Source organism: Excalfactoria chinensis, chromosome 5, assembly GCF_039878825.1.
Source record: "Excalfactoria chinensis isolate bCotChi1 chromosome 5, bCotChi1.hap2, whole genome shotgun sequence".
Classification (NCBI taxonomy): domain Eukaryota; kingdom Metazoa; phylum Chordata; class Aves; order Galliformes; family Phasianidae; genus Excalfactoria; species Excalfactoria chinensis.
In genome coordinates, this window is record NC_092829.1 from 37,347,224 (window position 1) to 37,364,524 (window position 17,301).

The window sequence follows — 17,301 nt, forward strand, 5'->3', positions numbered from 1 at the left end:
CATCCTGACCCACACACTGCTGCCTGGCCACGTGCAAAAAGGGCTGCTTCATCTCCCAGGTACTGGTTTACAGCCCCCCTGGAGCACTCACTGCCGTGCACACACCCTGCCCTGGCGCCTAATCAGAGCAGCGAGGAACCTGCTTATGTTTATTACCAATAAGCAAGGGTTTAACTTATGATATCACAAAAACTAGTATGAAGATGTAACGCTGTCCCATCAGCAATAAGAGCCAGGTACAAATATCAGGCGGTAAGTACTTTATTTAATATTGTCTGTACAGAATGAGCGCGGCTCCATTACATCTGAGTATGCAATGTTCCTGCTCACGGTTTAGCGGCACTGCACTGTACGTACCACCACAAAGCGAACAGAAAACGTTTACTGTACTTCCAGTCGGGCTGTCAGGTAGCCCAACCCTACACCGGTACCACCAGGAACCTGGCACAAGTTCTTCCCGACAATGTTTCGGCCTCTTGTCGCGTCTCTTGCCGTTTTAACCGCTCCCAGCGTCGCACGCCGGAGCAGCTCTTTGTGTTCCCACGCAGGTGATTCCCGGCGCTCCGTCCGCTGGCGGCGGCCCCGTCCCGCTTCCCGCACGCGGCACAGCTGCTCGCTGACCTCCACCCGCAGGAAGCGCCGCGGGTTCCCGGCCCGGAGCAGGGGCTGCCGCGGCGTGGGAAGCGCCTCGAGTGGGCAGGAAGGGGAAGCACCGCTCCTTTTCTGCTTTGAATTACAGACAGAACGCGGCTTCTGGAATCGCAACTCGAAGCATCGGGTTGCAGGTGACCTCTAGGGGCCGTTCTGCAACTTCCGCCCATAAGCGCCTTATGACGCCCGTCTCCGTTCTTCTCGCTCGCAGGGTCAGGAGCTCCCGCCGCCCGCAGCCCCCTCTCTCACGCCCTCCGCGCGGCGCTAACCCGCCCGGCCTCGCGCCCCCTTCCGCCCAACGGCAGCGCCGCGCCCCGCCATCAGCGCGGCGTCACCGCGGCGCGCCGGGAGCCGTTGCGCCTGCGCTGAGTGTCGGGCGCGGGGTGCGGCCCCGCCGGGGTGCCGTCGGGAGGCAGCGAGCAGGATGCGGGGCTGCTGGGGTGAGGCCGCCGTCCGTGACCCGAGGAACGGGGGGGGCGGGGCGGGACCGGGAAGCCGTCGGGGTGGGCGCCGCGAGCGGCTGGGCCCCGCCGCCTGTGGAGAGCGGCTGGAGACGGCCCCGCCTCCAGGGACGGAGCGACGCGGGCCTGGCGCGAGCGCGGCCGTTTCCCTGAGGGGCGCCTTGTGCGGCCGTAGGAAGGCCGGGTGCGGGTCTGTCCCTCTGTAACAGTGCTCCTGTGGGCTCTGCAGCACGGCCCTCGTCCGGTTATTCGGGTCTTAAGGTTGATGTTATTCTGCAGTCAGTTGCCACTGTAGGCCTCTGTCCGTAGCAGTTCTCTGAAGACGTGAAACTAATGGCTTGCATCGCGAGCACCAAACCCCGCAGACAGTGTGAAGTGGATGCCTTTCCCCCTTCAAAGATGAGAAGCAAAGAGAAATCGTAATGTTAGCCCCACTTAACATTTAGCGAGAGGGAACGAGCAGCAGAAGCGGATAAGTCTTAGAGAACCAGAAGGGGTAGGGAGCCTTGTGAAAAATGCTGGGGAAAAAGACTTGAGTGTAAAGGGAGAGTGAAACGCAGCCTAAAGTGGTGTCGCTTTCACCAGCACTTCTTTTTTTTAGTAGTGAAGACAAAAATTGCTGTCATAATTTTGAGATATTCGTTTCATGCATTTATACGTGTTTTTATTTTGAATCTACTTTTCAGCGTTGCAGTCACTGAAAAGTCTGTGTGCAAAGTGATGTCTGCTGAATACAAGGAATGCTTTATGAGAAGGAATATATATTTCATGAGTTGTGAAGCCACACTCCAGTCTGTCCTGTTGGGCTCTGTTTCTGATTTGGTTGAACTGTGCTACCCTGGAATAGTCTAGCTAGCCAGTGGTTAAACTCCTACACAAAAAGAAATGCGAGCAGCTAGCCATAGAGCACTCAAATGTAACCCTCTGCAATCTTTTTAGCAGATACTCTGCAAGTGAATGAGAACTTTCCATGGAACTGAGTTGAAGAACTTCACTATGGGTCAACAGATTTCAAGCCAGACACAAACTGTAATGAACAAGTTGCCAGAAAAAGTAGCAAAGCATGCTTCATTGGTTCAAGAAAGTGGTTTTCTAACCTATGAAGAGTTTCTAGGAAGAGTAGCTGAACTTAATGACGTGTAAGTGTTAATTTGTTTTCTTTTTTCCGTGTTTTGCCAAAAAACTTCCATACATTGCATTCCTCTAAGCCAGAAATAGCCAACTGGTTTTCAGGTATTTATTTTGGATCTTAAAGTTTTTATAAAGGTTGTAGTTGCGTTTAGACCAAATCATTTCTTCTCCTTAAAGTCACTTTTCTTCCAACTGGTGTTGCTTCACTCTTAGAAGATCCCAAGAGATAAACCTTTAACCTGTCTTTTAGTTCAAGTCACCTATCGCCCTTGTGCCCCCGTCCTCTGTCAACTAACGATGCCATACTGCTTCCTTTCTTCCTATCATTTGTAGTAGAAAATAGCAATATGAGCCCTGTAAAGAGCCAGTACAGCAACATTGGGAAGGTAGAACCGGAGGCAGAACTGGACATGTAGTGCTGTTTCTCTTAAAAGATGTGTCTTACGCTGTTTGAAACCAGCGACACAAATAGTCCGGGAAAAAAAAAGGCTGCATAAGTAACATTAGTTTTTGTAGCATGCATTTTGTTTCACTATTATGTTGCCAGTAAAAAGAAAAGAATAGAAAAGCAGAGCTTTTGTTTTTGCTCACTCTGTATTTATGATATAAAAGAGCTGAGTTGAAGAAGTATGTACTGAAAGGGGTTTTGTAGCTTGTGGGTTTTTTGTAGAATTTGCTGTTCAGCGTAATGTGAGTTTGTATTTAGTTTAGAAATCGTTTTATACAGTGTCGTGCTTTTTCAAATGACTTTGGCACCTTGAAGAACAGATAGCTGTTTTCTAGGTAGATCAATCTTGAGGAATGTTTCCTTATGTTTCATAAGAAAATTTAAGTGTATTTCAGTGTAACTAACTCCAAAATACTGTTCTTATTTGAGATTTTATTTCTTGGCAGTGTTTACTTCGGCCTGAAAGTACTATAAAGTACTATAGTTTGTTCTCATTCTTGTGGGATAGACCACTGTGTCTGTGTTTGTTAAAAACAAGTCAGGGGCACCTGAATTTTACTACTTCCTTATTCATATATGATAGCAAAAGTATGTCTTGTCTGCATGTGATGGTAATTGCATACTTGTTTTACGTAAATGATAGAAGTAGTTTTTTTTAGATTGGAAAAGACTGTGATTGCTATAATAAACTATTAAAGTATATTTGAATTACCAGGTCTGCCAAGGATGCTTGTGTTTTATGAGAGTTACTGTACAATTTAAAGCAAGATGAATGATGTGCTTCATGTTGAATGACATGCTAAGGTGGTTATTACTCTTAAATTTCACATCTCTGGGCAATATTAATAAAATGCCTTCAAGGACAGAAAAAGCACATAGATAAGCAGTAGATGATACTATAGTAACTGAGTTTGCTGATCTTTGCAGGTAGAGCACATGACATTAGACCGATGTTTCTTTATTTCAGTACTGCAAAATTAGCTTCTGGGCAAGAGAAACATCTGTTATTTGAAGTGCAGCCTGGTTCTGATTCTTCTGCTTTCTGGAAGGTGGTCGTTCGGATAATCTGTACTAAAGTAAGATTACTGACCATTTTATTTTGGTTGTGGGGGTTGTATGTAGGTGTCTGAGGACTGGTAAAATCCAACACCTGTTACATTTCTTTTAATATACTTGAGACAGGCAATGTATTCAAGGATATTGTTTGTGACAGATAGAGCCTAAAATCTACATTTCCATGAAAAGCAAGTTAACAAAAACATTTTCATGACTAAGTTTAAAGGAGTGTTACCCTTCTGCGGTGCACTTAGAGCCTGATTTATGAGTTGTGAAGTGAGTCCAGTGGTGATGGATTAGGTGGTCTTTAAAGATTATCTCCTAACTCAAACCAGTCTATGATACATGGAAATCAAATAGCACAGCAGACTACAAATTTGGGTCCATAATGGGTGAAGTTAACCAGCAACTTCAAGCAGTATTGGTTTAGCTAGCATAAGTGTATATATCTCCACTCCTTACAAAACTGAATTATAGTTTATAGTATTTATTTTTATATATTTATATATGTAACTATTATTTTGAAGACCGTGACAAAACTTATTAAAGTTGCTCTTTCTAATAAGGAGATTTTTCCCCTCTGTATCCTATCGGGTAACATCCTTAGACAATCCTGAAGCCACTGAGCACCGTTAACATGCAGTTAGAGCCAAGCCAACTCTCAAACTTTGTTTGAAACTTAGAATTTGCAAGTTTGTTTGCTTTTAATTTTCATTAAGGCAGCCACCGTTGCAGGCTATTTTAAGCTGAAATGTGAAATGACTGATAATTCTGTTCATGCTCTAAGGTTAACGTATTTTTTAGGCATCAGGTCACTTCTTGCTTACAACGTAATCTGTTTGAGCAGTGAACATAATTATCTTCTCCTAGAAATGTAGTCCTGACTGCGATGTTTTTCATGAGAAAACAGAAGAGTTGTGTTTACAGTTGTTAATTCTTATCAAAGTAGACTGCAGTTTAGGTGGCTACTGTCATTAGAACTGCAGTGCGTAAAGATTTTTGAGCAGTTTCCAATAAAAATAAATGATTCTTGTTTCTTAAGATAAATAAAACAAGCGGCATTGTGGAAGCTTCAAGAATCTTGAACTTGTATCAGTTTGTTCAGCTTTATAAAGACATCACCAGTCAAGCAGCAGGGGTTCTTGCGCAAACTGGTACTTCTGAAGAAGCTGCTGAGAGTTTGACGTCTGTGTCATCATCCCAGGCCAGCTTATGGATGGGAAGGTACGTTGATATACTTCTGACCGCAGTTGCAGCATAAATACCATGAAAGTTGTGTGTAAAATCTGAAGTAGAAACCTCAGTGATCAAAACAGTGTGTTTGGCAGTTGCAGACTGTCTCACCAACATTAGTAGCACATCTCTTCTACCAAGAGAACTGCAGTGTATTCTGTTGAAATTCTGCTGGCACTACTATACCTCAGCTTTCAGAGTAATCATTCTAGTGGTAAGTTTTAATAACAAGCATGGTATATGTTGAACCTCCTGAATAAGGAAACAGAAGGAAATGGAATCAGCTGTGGCTACAAATCTAAAGGTTTTGACAGTGTTTGTTTAAACAGATTTTGTTATTGTTCCACTTAAACTTTCTCTTCCTCTTCTACATTTTGGCATGTGAAAGTTCCCATCTGTTGCCACTAGAAACTCATCAGTTGTAGTAATAATTTAACTTCCAAGACTGGAAAAACGTGAACTGTCTCACACATGTTGACATCCTGCTTTGTTAGCTAGAGGAAGAGTAAAAGACTGAGGTCAACACCTGCAATAAGTTCAGCTCAAATTGAATTGAACAGCAAGAAGCTTCTCACCCTTTCCCTAGGTGGAACTGTTGCAACTGCAGTGCCTTTTAACTTTGAGTTGGTTCAGCATTCTAACTCATTCCTAAGTAAGGTGGAGTTGCTAACACTCCTTAAGAGTGTTACGTGACAGCTGTTAGATTGAGAAGAGTCAGCATTGTTCTTATTAAATATGTAGAGCCCACTGTTGTTTTTTTTCAGGCAGGGGACTGCAGAATCTGCTATTTTTGTTTAGTTTCCTGTGTCTCTTGTATGGGAACATATAATCTTTAATTATTAGCTATTCTGAGGTAATAAAATGCTAGAATAAGGTAGGGTATTTGGGGCATGTTGAGGAAAGTGTATTTTTCTGCTCTTTCTCAAATATGAATGGTTTTGGTTTATGTGTATATCTAGAAATAGCCTTTCACTTAAAACAAACCATAACAACAACCCAGATGGTTATGTAGAACAAATTCTGTTTTAATTAAGTCAGTGAATATAAGGTTTCCTGGGTTAGTTTCATTTTCAGACTTGGAGATGGAGATGTTTGTAAACTTCATTTTTTTTGAGGTAGTAATACTGAAAAATTGAACGTGCTTTTCTAATACAATAACAATATGCTGGAATTTAGTGAGCTGGTATTTTCCAATTGTATTTTATCCAGCTTTTCAAGTCTTTCAGAAAAATACAGGCTAAAACACCAAGTATGTTACACCTAGGATGTCTGTTTGTTTGTCTGTGATATCCTCCAGTTTGCCTAAACTCTGCTAATCCTCAGATGTTCTTCAGCACTACGAGAACTGGCTGTCACTGACCAAATATAGCAAATATTATCTGTTTCATTCTTCTTCTTATCTGAACTTCTTCCACTGGAATAATACCTCTTTTCTGTGGAACATCTACTTCGTATTCCAAAATATCCTTAACTGCTTTTTTCTGCCTTCTGATAATGGAGAGACGAGCATTTCCTTGCTTTGTCACTCTCAAATGTTTTGCTCGGAAACTAATGCCTCTTATTTATTTCCTTAGAAACTACAAAGCACAGTAACTCTTTTTGACAGAGCAAATTCTCAGCTACAAAACAATTTTCTACACAGTCACCAGCATTAGTAGATTTGCACTGAAAAGCAGAGTGAGAATCTTTTATTTTTGTGGTATGACAGCTGTGCACGGCCATCTGGAATTTGGCTCGTCTTTTACATCACTGTCACCACTTCTGAAACACACTACCCACCACATCACTGTGCTCACATCCATTGTTTGGTCCACATAAATGTTTAGCAAGCGTTGATGAATGTCAGTGGGTGTCATTTGTTCCATCTGGAGGAATTCAGTGCCACACCTTCGCTTCATCTGCATTTCCATGTCAGACACCATTTTGTCAGAGTTCCCCTGTGCTGCCATCTGTCAGACTTGATTGTAAATGCATAAATACTCAGGTGTCCAGGTCAGTGGAAGCTGAGGATTTGGTGTACCTTCTCACACTTGAGAAGTCTTGTGCAAATATTTAAAGTACTAGTGTTATGAACTTGAGATACAGGTATCTGTTACTTGGAAAAGCTGCAGATGGATAACATGTAAACGTCTATCCCAGTGAGGGATTTAAGTTTTGAACTCCCCTCTGTCCCAGCAACACCTGGAAACCAGCTTGGGTGAGAATCTTAATTTGAAGGAACAATCACGGGGAGTGTATTGCAAGCTAAAACTAACCTTTTGTATCCAATGAATAGTTATTCTCTTGGCATTTTGATGGCTTGTGAAATTAGTGAGCACGCATTATAGTGGTGAGTTCTGTTAAGATGCGTACTTTTGTCACATTTTCTAGGATATGAGCCAGTCAGACTTGTTGGTTCTGAAATACTACAGCTTCACAGTCTGTGAGAGGAAGGCAGATTCTTGTCCTGTCCTGCCTTTAGTGTAAACAGTGTTCCTGTTCTTTGGCTCAGTCCTGTGCTTTGTCATAGCTACAACTTACAGTTTCTTTGTTGGAATGGAAAATAATTTGTTTAACCCTTTGCAACACCAAAAGATGACCAAAAAAATAAATGCGTATGCTAACTTAATCTAGTTCAGTTGCCGCTGTTTACTAGTAGCTTGAGGCTACGTCTGCTGACATGGGCTGGGATGACATAACTGCTCCATCCAAAGAATTACATCATCATTGAGGATAAGTACAGGCATTTTAGCCTGTCCGTCAGTAATTTTGATGAAAGATGTACTGACTAGTATTGTTACAAGGGCACAAACACAAAACTCACCTGTTGTCTGATAGAAAACAATGCCTTCTCTTCTGCAGGCTTAAACAGCCGACAGATGAAGATGAATGTTGCATTTGCATGGACGGACGTGTTGATTTGATCTTGCCGTGCGCTCACAGTTTCTGCCAGAAGTGCATTGATAAATGGTAATACATGTTAAAGGTTACTTATCATTTAATGGTGTGCATTGTCTATCAGACTTGTTTCATTCTGGTCTGATAGATTCCTTAGTTGGCGTACAATTTAAAATTTAATTACAGATCATTGTAATTTTGCTTGGAAAGTAAAGGAAACATGCCAATACTGGCCTGTTCTGCTTCACAACGTCTCAAAAAGCTGCTTTTTGGAGGAAAAAATCAGTAGTTAGCATGCAGATATGAAGACAGGTTGGACTATCTTATTAATGGGGAATACCTATCAAAGGGATATTCCCATATGTTCTGCTTTTATTTGAAGCAGCTACACAGTTTGCTGACTTAAATGTATCAGAGTTTCTCTAGGAAAATATTTCTTCTTAATAGCAACACCTTGAAATTTATAACATCTTTTACAATACATGCTGAGCTTCATTCTTCAACCAAACAGCTTTTCAGCTTCTGCCTATGTCTGACACATCAGTCGGGAAACACAATATGCTTTCTGTAGGAGAGCAGCTCTCTCCACTGGCCACACAGAAGACCTACAAGGGTTTTGTAGTGTTCTGGAAGTTTAGCGTTAAATATGAGTTTTCTTGGTTAGGCGTTTTTTATTACTTAGTGCAGATGAAATTACATTTAAGTCATATAACACATAGGAGTTTTGTTTAGTGGCTTTCTAAGAGGCTTATCAAGTAAGTTACTTTTATAATGTCATGCTTGCATAAGAAAAACAGCAAAAATGAGTGGATCTGTGTATAGTCACTCATCTGTCTTTTCTAGGAAAATGCTTTAAATATCTATCAGCATTGCAAAGCTTAGCTTAACTACCTTGATTGAGAGTAGTTTATATTCTACCGTGGCTGATGCATCAGCTGAACTAAGTTCCAGTTATACCATTCCTTTCTAGTATGCAATCTCTGAAGTTTGTCTCTTTTGACTTGGGCAAGTAACAGAGTCTGCCAGTTTAGAAGCATAATTACTTTGGACACCTGAGTTAGTGGGGAGAGGTGATGGGTCTCTGAACTTTGGTGGGCTGACTGACCCAGGAAAAGGGTTCTTCTTTCTCTCTGTAGAGGAAACTTATGGGGACTGGTTTCTGAAGCACCTCAGCTGAATATCTAAAGATAGGAAGAGTTTGGAATTTAGTCCATAGTTTTCAATATAAACCTTCTGGCAGGTGACTAGATATACTCTGTTTAATATGAGCACGCTTGTTCCTGAGTAACTGAAGAACATGACAACAGATTTATTACTCAAAAACTAGAGCTGCATTCAGATTTGTTGGCCAGTCTCCCTCATAAAAAAGATTTGAAACAAAAAAGGGATTCCAGAGGTCTCATCCAATCAACGTGCTGGTTGAAGTTCTCACTGGGTTGGTTGGTTCTGTATGAGATTTGTTGTTGGTGTTCATTTAAGTGGGGGCTTTTTTTGGCCAGAAAGAGATCACAAATGAAAAAATGCTCATTTCTCTGGCTTTCTGACAGGAGTGATCGTCACAGGAGCTGTCCTGTCTGCCGTCGCCAAGTAACTGGGGCAGGTGATTCTTGGGTGGTTTCAGATGCGCCTACAGAGGATGATATCGCAACTTACATCCTTAACATGGTAGATGAGGTGGGCCAGCCTCTCAGGCCCTGACACTGACCAACAAGCTGACAAGAGTAGAAGCACTTGAAGCTTTTGTTGTCACCACCGTCTGCTTTTACCTCTTGTCATTCATCCGTAGTCTCTCTTAAGTCTTCTTGGCTGCTGTGAATCTGTGTTACACTTGTAAGACACATGGTATGTGAGCCAGTATATGTGTGTGCAGTCTTAACGTGTACTTTCAGTGAAACCTTTAAACATTTACAGAGGTTATTTTAACAGTAACTTTCGATCTTAACATTTTGACTACTAGATGAAGCTATTTTACAATAGTGCAGCTACAACTGCTACCTGCTGTTTGAACATCACAGTGTACTGCTGCAAGAGGTGTGCACCACACCAGGTGGATTGACCTCAGCAGACTTATCTTTAACAGCGGTCCATTTTAGATTCATGACAAACATGAATGAAGATGAGTTAAGCTAGTTATTACTTGTTTGAAATTTTACTGCTGAAACTTGAAAGGACTGCCTGTTCTTCAGTTTGCCAATTACTGCATCGTTTAGTGTTTACAGATGATGATTTCAGTTCAATCTGCTACAAGTTTTAGTATTAATAATTTAAATCTGTTTTGGAGGCCGTAGACATCTGCGTAAATGTACTTGTGCATTTTCCTCTACTTTAACTAGGTAATCTCTTTTTCAGTTTGATGTTTAGCTTGGTCTCATTAGCTTGAAACCATTAAACAGTTTCACAGACAATCCTAAAAAGTAAATCTCTTCCTATAGTTTTTGATCAGGAACAGCCGGAATTATTGTTAAGCATCCAGCATACCTGAAGGTGTCTTTATTCAGATTAGCAGTTCAGTTGTAGTTTAGCCTGGTGCTGTGGTTTTATTTGCTTCCTGGGAGGTTTCAAAGCAGTGAAGTGAGAAATACTAAGGAAAGCAAGGTGATAATCTGACGTGCTGTGCTGTATCTCTACAAGTGCAATATGCTGTTATATAGCAGAGAGAAACCTCTGCTTGGATAACAGTTGTTACATTACTTGACTTCGTCGAGTTAGACATGTGAAAAGGGACATCGAACCAGAGCACAGCAGTGTATTCATCTAGCAGAGCTGAGTCTTGGAAGAGCTGAGTTGAGGTAGTCTAAAACAAGTAGTCTAGTCATTGTTAGTATTTAGAAGCCTTTTGGCTTCCGTAACATTGTGGAAACCGGCTGCTATTGTAAAGAATGAATATATATATTTTTGATATTAACAGAGACTACTCTTTTTATCTTGAGGCTGTTGAGTGAGAAATATTCCAGTGTATCATTTTAGGGCATATCGGCATCAATGTTGCTTACTTTAAGACTGGATCTTTAGTTGCAATACCTGTTTAAATTTGATGAAGCTATAAGACTTAGGCCTTTTGTTAGGGAATAATTCTCACCTAAAAGGCTCGTGCACACATGGATATGCATGTTTAGGTTATTTGTTTTAATTGGCTGCTACAGAATGACTTAATCACATCAGTGACCAAATCTTGGGAATTTCTCTATTTTATTTCTTGTTAACAGCATATGGCACTCATTTGAGCTTGCCTTGTGACACAGTTGTCAAATTGATCATATGACATTAAGACAGATAAGCAAAGTACTCTTATTGTATCATCTAAAAGCCAAGATAGCAAAATGTGTAAATCTCTGTTTAATGGTTTAAAAATTACTTTATGAATGTATATAGTTGAGAGCTATTTTTTTTTTTTCCTTTGTTAATCTTTTGACGTCAGTGAGATATTCAGATGTACGGGCTGCTTGGTTGGGCTGAAAACCAGCAGTGGTCAATAAACCAGTAATGGTCAGGGATTTTCCACTAGAATATTTGCAAATACTCTTAATCACACACCAGTTTTGTTCCACTTTGCTTTCTGAGCTTGTATTAATCCGTATTCAGAACACTGGAATTTCTAAGGTGTTTTTTATATTCCTGGAACAGAAAAAGCATCTAAATATGTTTCAAGCTAACTTTATTTTTCAAGTCTTTTGAAAATTGTACTTCGGAGCTTTTATAAGTTGACTTTCTGCTGAGAACTTACATGAACTTACTGGTAAAATGTAATTTTGTAATTAACGCAAACAGATGAATTGTAGCATAATGACACTTGCAAATACAATATAAAACAATGCAAAAATTAATTAAATAGTTGAAAAGTAAACTTTGTATTCTGTACAGCTTTTTTAATTAAGTTGCTTATAAGTCACGTGGTTGTGATGTAGATAATGTGTGCCTTGTAAAATGTACTGTATGTTATATGGGACAGTGGATACTGTAACACTGAAAAGCCAGTAATTTGGTCCAGGCGGTGTTTCCTAGTCTGAAATATTATGTTTTGCAAACAGCTTCAGGAAGGGAATCCCAGCAGAAGGGGCATGGCAGTGGGTTCCAGGAGCTAGACCTTAAAATGGGGATCACTGTGAATAACTTCTGGTGGGGGAGCATTAAAACTGATGTTTCTTGTACTAAAGTGGAGATTTCTTACAGACTTAAAGTGAAATTGTAATTTAAGCATTGCGGATTGTATTAATAGCTAAGGACATTTCGGTATACTAAAATTTATGTGTGAATTGTGCAATAAAGTTACTTTGAAAGAAATATGGTAGTCTTTCACAAGCTTGAGGACCCTCTCAGCCTTAATGCCACAGTTGTCTGTAAGTATAATCTCAGTGCAGTTCTATCGTGCAGATGGTATGGTTAAATGTCTCTGTGAGTCTGAAGCTCTTCAACTTAGAGGTGTGGTATTAGGAAGGCAACTTCAATGTATCTCAGCATAAAGACACACTCTTATTGTTCTTTTCTTTTTCTCAATACAGTTTTTTTTCTCTAAATAAACAAATTGGAGCAGCGATGGGCACAAGGAAACCTGTGTGTCTCAAAAGGCCAACGCTGTGCACTTCTGGGGGGATTTTTGTTAGTTTGTTTTTTAGGGCACGGTCATTTCCTTTTTATACAAGTTATTCCATTGTGTTTCTGATATTTTTAAAACTTAAAAATGCCATTGTTGGAAAATTCTGCTGTATTTTCCCTGCTTGTTGTTTGTTTTGTTTTTCTGCAAGAGTTGAAGTGTCATTAATGGAATTGTTTCCTCTGCCTAGTTACTAGGTTTGTCATCCTTGGATGTCAGATGAGAAATCCAGTAACAGATGAGGAAACTGAAAGTGTCAGAACTTACCACGTGACAGAGGCACCAAGAGGTAGGTGTGCTTGAGGAATTAACAAACATTACTGTGCTTTAAGATGAGACACCAAATCAGTATAACATGCACAGTTACTTCTGTAGTGGTAAGTGGCATATTTAATTTGTGTATCTTTCTGAAGATCATTCTGTAAAGGATTTTACACTCACTTTGGAAACAGCAGGCAGGATCTGGGATGTCTGTGCTGTAGGTATGAAACATTTTGCGTCCCACCGAATCCTGGCACAGAAACATCCACAGTGCGTCTTAAAAATGTTAGATATACTTGGGAACCGTCTGTTAAACTGGCTGGCCTCAACTCTTGATACCGCACATACGTTCAATTCTAAGTCCTCTAAATACACATGCTGAGTAGTAGAAGTAACTGTACTGTGACTAATACTGCAGTAATGCATTTCCTGTTGTTTTCTTTAAACGCAGAGACTTCAGAGCAGCTACAGTTTTATTGAGAGGCATCCACACACAAAAATTGTATTACATTCTTTATCATTTATTTGTGTAATATTTTATGCTTCTACAAGAGCCAAAGATAAACATAATTTAACCTAGGCACAGAAGGAAAAAGCATTTATTACAGACACCCCTCTCCACCTTTTTTCAGGTTGTTATGTTAACTAGGCAACTAGAATAGAAAGGTTTAGCCACAAGTGAAGAACAGTGCCATACATGAGAAGGTAAGACAAGTCTGGTGTGAGGAACAATCTGTGTTACCCAGTAGCAGATTTAAGTGCTTTAAGTTTGCTACAGTACTGTAGGAGAATGGCTCAAATTGATGTTTTAAACATCTAGAAGCATAATTAACCATTTCAGGTAAAAGTGTAAAATGCTCTGAACTACTAGGTTTAAGGAAGTCTTGAATAACATTTGAATATTGACACTGGTGCATGATGAAATAGGATGCTCTGCCATTCTGAAGCATTGCTCCCAGCCACCACTGAATCACCACCTTCAGCGATGCTCTTCTAGCCCCCTTCTTTTTCTATGTAAGCAAAACAAACTGTGGTATAACCCAGTCAGATCTTAGCATGGTCTGGGAATATAAGAACAGCAATTTGCCCAAACCTGCACTTGAGAAAACATGCACGACGGTTGATTCAGATGACAGTAACATGTCCAACACTGGATCTGTCCTTACGTACATATCTTAAGACTGCAAGGTTGTTTGAAACAGCCGTTAGAACAAAACTGCAACTTAAAAAAGCTCAGTTCCAGGACTGACCCTGAGAATCAGTAACATTTGTGTAATTAAAAGATGAGCAAAAAAGAGATGTAGCAATGGAAGCTTGGAAGGATATGGCTCTGCTTCCCTAAATATAATGCTTAGCTCTATGTGTCGTTAAAAGCAGCAACAAGGGATGCGCTGAAAAGAGAATTTGTGTTAATGGTCACTTGTCTGGTAGTGTTATTATTGTTAAAACCCAGATTACTCTCTTCTAATAACAGAGATTTAAATTGTTCTGTTTGGTTAATTTTGGTTTTGCTTTATTGTTTGTTTTTGGGGTGTTGGGGTTTTTTTGGTTGCTTCTGTTTTTTGAGAGAGCTACCAACATGTTAGAACTTGATGTTCTTATGGTAAAGGAAGGGGAAAAGGTATTAAACATTCTGAAGTTCGGTATACTGTCAAAAAGAACTAGGAAATATAAATGACAAACAAGAGACATGCTAATGGCAATCCACAGGTGAAACAAGTAAAGCAATGGTTATGAGATCAAAAATACTCAGAAGTAAAATTCTCAAAAGCACATTACTTACTCAGACTGGATAGAGGCGCTGAGGTAAATTACACTGTTTGTAGAAACTTACTAGGAAGCTGCACTAATGAAGAGAACACTTCTCCATTTTATGTAGTCAAAAGGTGGGAACCACTCTTTCCAAGCCATTGGAAGAAAATTATTCTCTCAGATCCTGATAATGCATCATGTGAACTTCTAAAATCTGTAACAGTGAAGCCAATAGATGTTGTTGCCTATGACCCTAGAACAACTTTATGTTACAGTTGAGCAGTATAGCACTGGTTCACAGGATTTCTAGCTGCACTAGGAATGTCAAAAATGGCACTAGTTGAACACTGCAGACATTAAGCTAGATGGCTGAAGAGCTGACAGCAGGTCTCCCACCATATCTCTGCAACCTTGTTTAGTGTCAGAATTCCTCTCCTAGCCTTGTGAGCACTGCAGCTTCCTGGATGGCCAGCAGTCTGTTCCTGTGCTACAGGGCTCCCTGGAGAAGCTGTACTTCCAGGCTATTTCCTAAAGTCTTTTTTCAGGTTAATTTCTTATGGGGCTCTTCAATGGCTGCACAGCTGTAGGTGATAATAGAGAATTCTTCCTTCATGCAGACACCGTTCAGGACAGCAGGTACGTTAGAAATAATTGTCCCTGCAGGTACTGCTCTCAACTCCTACCTGAACTAGTAAATGTGGAAGTTTGGTGGCCCTGCCAGGAAGGGGGGTTGGAACTTCATGATCCTTGAGGTCCCTTCCAACCCAGGTCATTCTGTGTGATTCTGTGATCCTACAGCCTGAAGAGAGTGTTTCTCTTCAATTAATACGTACGTTTATGCCATTACTGGGGTGTCTAGTACTGGTGATATCACCAGTGCTCCTTCATTCTGCATTTACAAGGGGAAGTGAGACCTGGTCAACTTCTGAAAAGATGGATGTAGGTATCCAGGACAGGAGCCTGACCTAAGAAACCTAAGTGGCATGAAATTTAATTGGCTAGCATTTGTTATTTGTTTTTTTATACTTTAATTCTGCATTTATTCTGTTCTGAGACTCATAACCTCTCTGCAGTTGGCTCAGCATCTAATCTTAGGCCTTCATGGAGGCCTTCAGGTTAATGACTTCCATTTTGGACTTATAAGCATTGGTACTCTCTGCTTGTTTTTAGGTTTTCAAGTTGTCTTTTTTTTTTTTTTGCATGAAGCTACCTACAGTTTCTACAATCTGAAGATACTCTCATATGATTTTTATTACCTTTACTCCTTTCTGAGTGAAGTAATAGTTTGTCTTAAGAAGGGTTTTCAGATTTGGGGGGAAAAAAAAAAAAAAGTACAGTGCAAACTAGTACAGTAGCTCTATTTTACTATCTGCTCCATCATAAATAAAAAGTTTTAACATAAAATGACTAAAAATTACCTATTTCAAATGGGCAAGTTTCAGTATAAATAGACCGTGTGTGACTTCTCATTCTTCTCTGTAATTGACTAAAATACAAAGTAACGCAAATTTGTAAAAAGACATCAGAAGTAGGAGCAGATCCCAGGCCTGGAGTTCCTACCACTGATTCATAAGAACACTTCCTTTGTTCAAGTACAAAATTTCTCTTTACATGCAACCAGAATTATCTGCGTAAGTTTCCAAATAACTATGAATTAAATATGTGAACTGACATACTGTGATTCAAAAGCAATAAAAAACGTGTTCTTCACCTACAGTGCAGAGCTTTCATCATGTAATTAGGCTTGTTATTACAGTGTACAATAGTGATGATTTTGACACCATGTTTTCTAGATATTAAAATTAAAAACCTTTAGTCTGCTGTTACTTGCAGCCATCCTACAACAGGAAGTAAATAAACAGTCATTAAATGTGACTACTATATTTTGAGTTTTCTTGTTTTCCAGTTTAACTGCTGAAATGTTAAGATAAAAATCCCATCAGGACACCTTTCAGAATGCGAGGGCAGCCTCAAAATTACACACCCTGTACCAGCTGCTAGTGAATAAAGGGTTAAACATCCAAGTGGTAAATGCCACGATTGCTACGAGACTAGCAGGACAAAAACAGGTGTGTATTCTTTCAGTTTCTGCAGTATCCTAAAATGCATCAAACAGATGCATTATGAATTATCTCCATATATTTTTGCAAGCTACAATATAGGGCACATTAAAGACAATATGAAACAAATAACACATGATTCTGAGTTTCGCATATAATATTTACAGCGGTCTTACAAAGCCTACTGTTTGTAGAAACTGACATTTTTGCAATGAGAATAATGCAGCAAAGACAACAGCAAATGCTGTTTACCTCTCATAGATACTCTATTTTTCTCCATAATGTTCAGTTATTTCTTTGTAGCGTCAGCAACAGATGATTTGATGCTAATTAGCATCTCATTCTGCTTGGGAGTGAAACACCATGGTTTGAGTTTGTTACTACTTGGACAACGTAGAAATCTCATCTGTTCTCATAGCATCAGACAGGAAACTCAGTTCATTGCACAGTGTCTCGTACCTGAAGGCCATCCGGATCTGTGCAACATTTGTCTTACGAATGTCATTTCCCTCTGGCCCTTCTTTGCAGTAGTTAACCCCTAAGAATTTCTGTTTTTCCTGTGAACAGGATTAAACATAAAGGAAGAAGTCAGTTCAGATGCTTTCATTTATTATATAATTGAATACATAGTTGAATGAGTCCATTGCAAATGAACAGAGCAACTTTAACCAGCTGGCCATTGACCTTTACATCAGGGTCTTAATTGCCTCTGGAGATTTTAAGGTCAATATAAATCCTTGTGCTATCATTCCATCTTCAGTACTACAGCTTTCAAAGGAG

The 17,301-nt window shown here is 40.0% G+C and overlaps 2 protein-coding genes across 4 annotated transcripts in view; one reads left to right on the top strand and one right to left on the bottom strand.

Annotated features, from left to right (window-relative positions):
• Positions 1-952: 952 nt before the first annotated feature.
• Positions 953-12,131, top strand: RNF141 (ring finger protein 141). 2 transcript variants are annotated; one of them, XM_072337046.1, is made up of 6 exons: positions 953-1,091; positions 2,052-2,251; positions 3,659-3,767; positions 4,790-4,971; positions 7,822-7,929; positions 9,405-12,131. In XM_072337046.1, the coding sequence occupies exons 2-6, from the start codon at positions 2,070-2,072 to the stop codon at positions 9,553-9,555; spliced, it is 732 nt and encodes a 243-aa protein (XP_072193147.1). In that variant the 5' UTR covers positions 953-1,091; positions 2,052-2,069; the 3' UTR covers positions 9,556-12,131. The 2 variants fall into 2 exon arrangements, with proteins under 2 accessions (XP_072193147.1, XP_072193148.1); XM_072337047.1 differs by having other exon boundaries at positions 981-1,091; positions 2,055-2,251.
• A 1,080-nt stretch (positions 12,132-13,211) lies between these two features.
• Positions 13,212-17,301, bottom strand: part of AMPD3 (adenosine monophosphate deaminase 3) — a 29,055-nt gene continuing 24,965 nt past the window's right edge. For both annotated transcript variants that reach the window (XM_072337045.1, XM_072337044.1), the window contains exon 15: positions 13,212-17,078. In XM_072337045.1, coding sequence (XP_072193146.1) covers positions 16,902-17,078 — 177 coding nt within the window. In that variant the 3' untranslated portion in view covers positions 13,212-16,901. The remainder of the gene's footprint in view (positions 17,079-17,301) is intronic.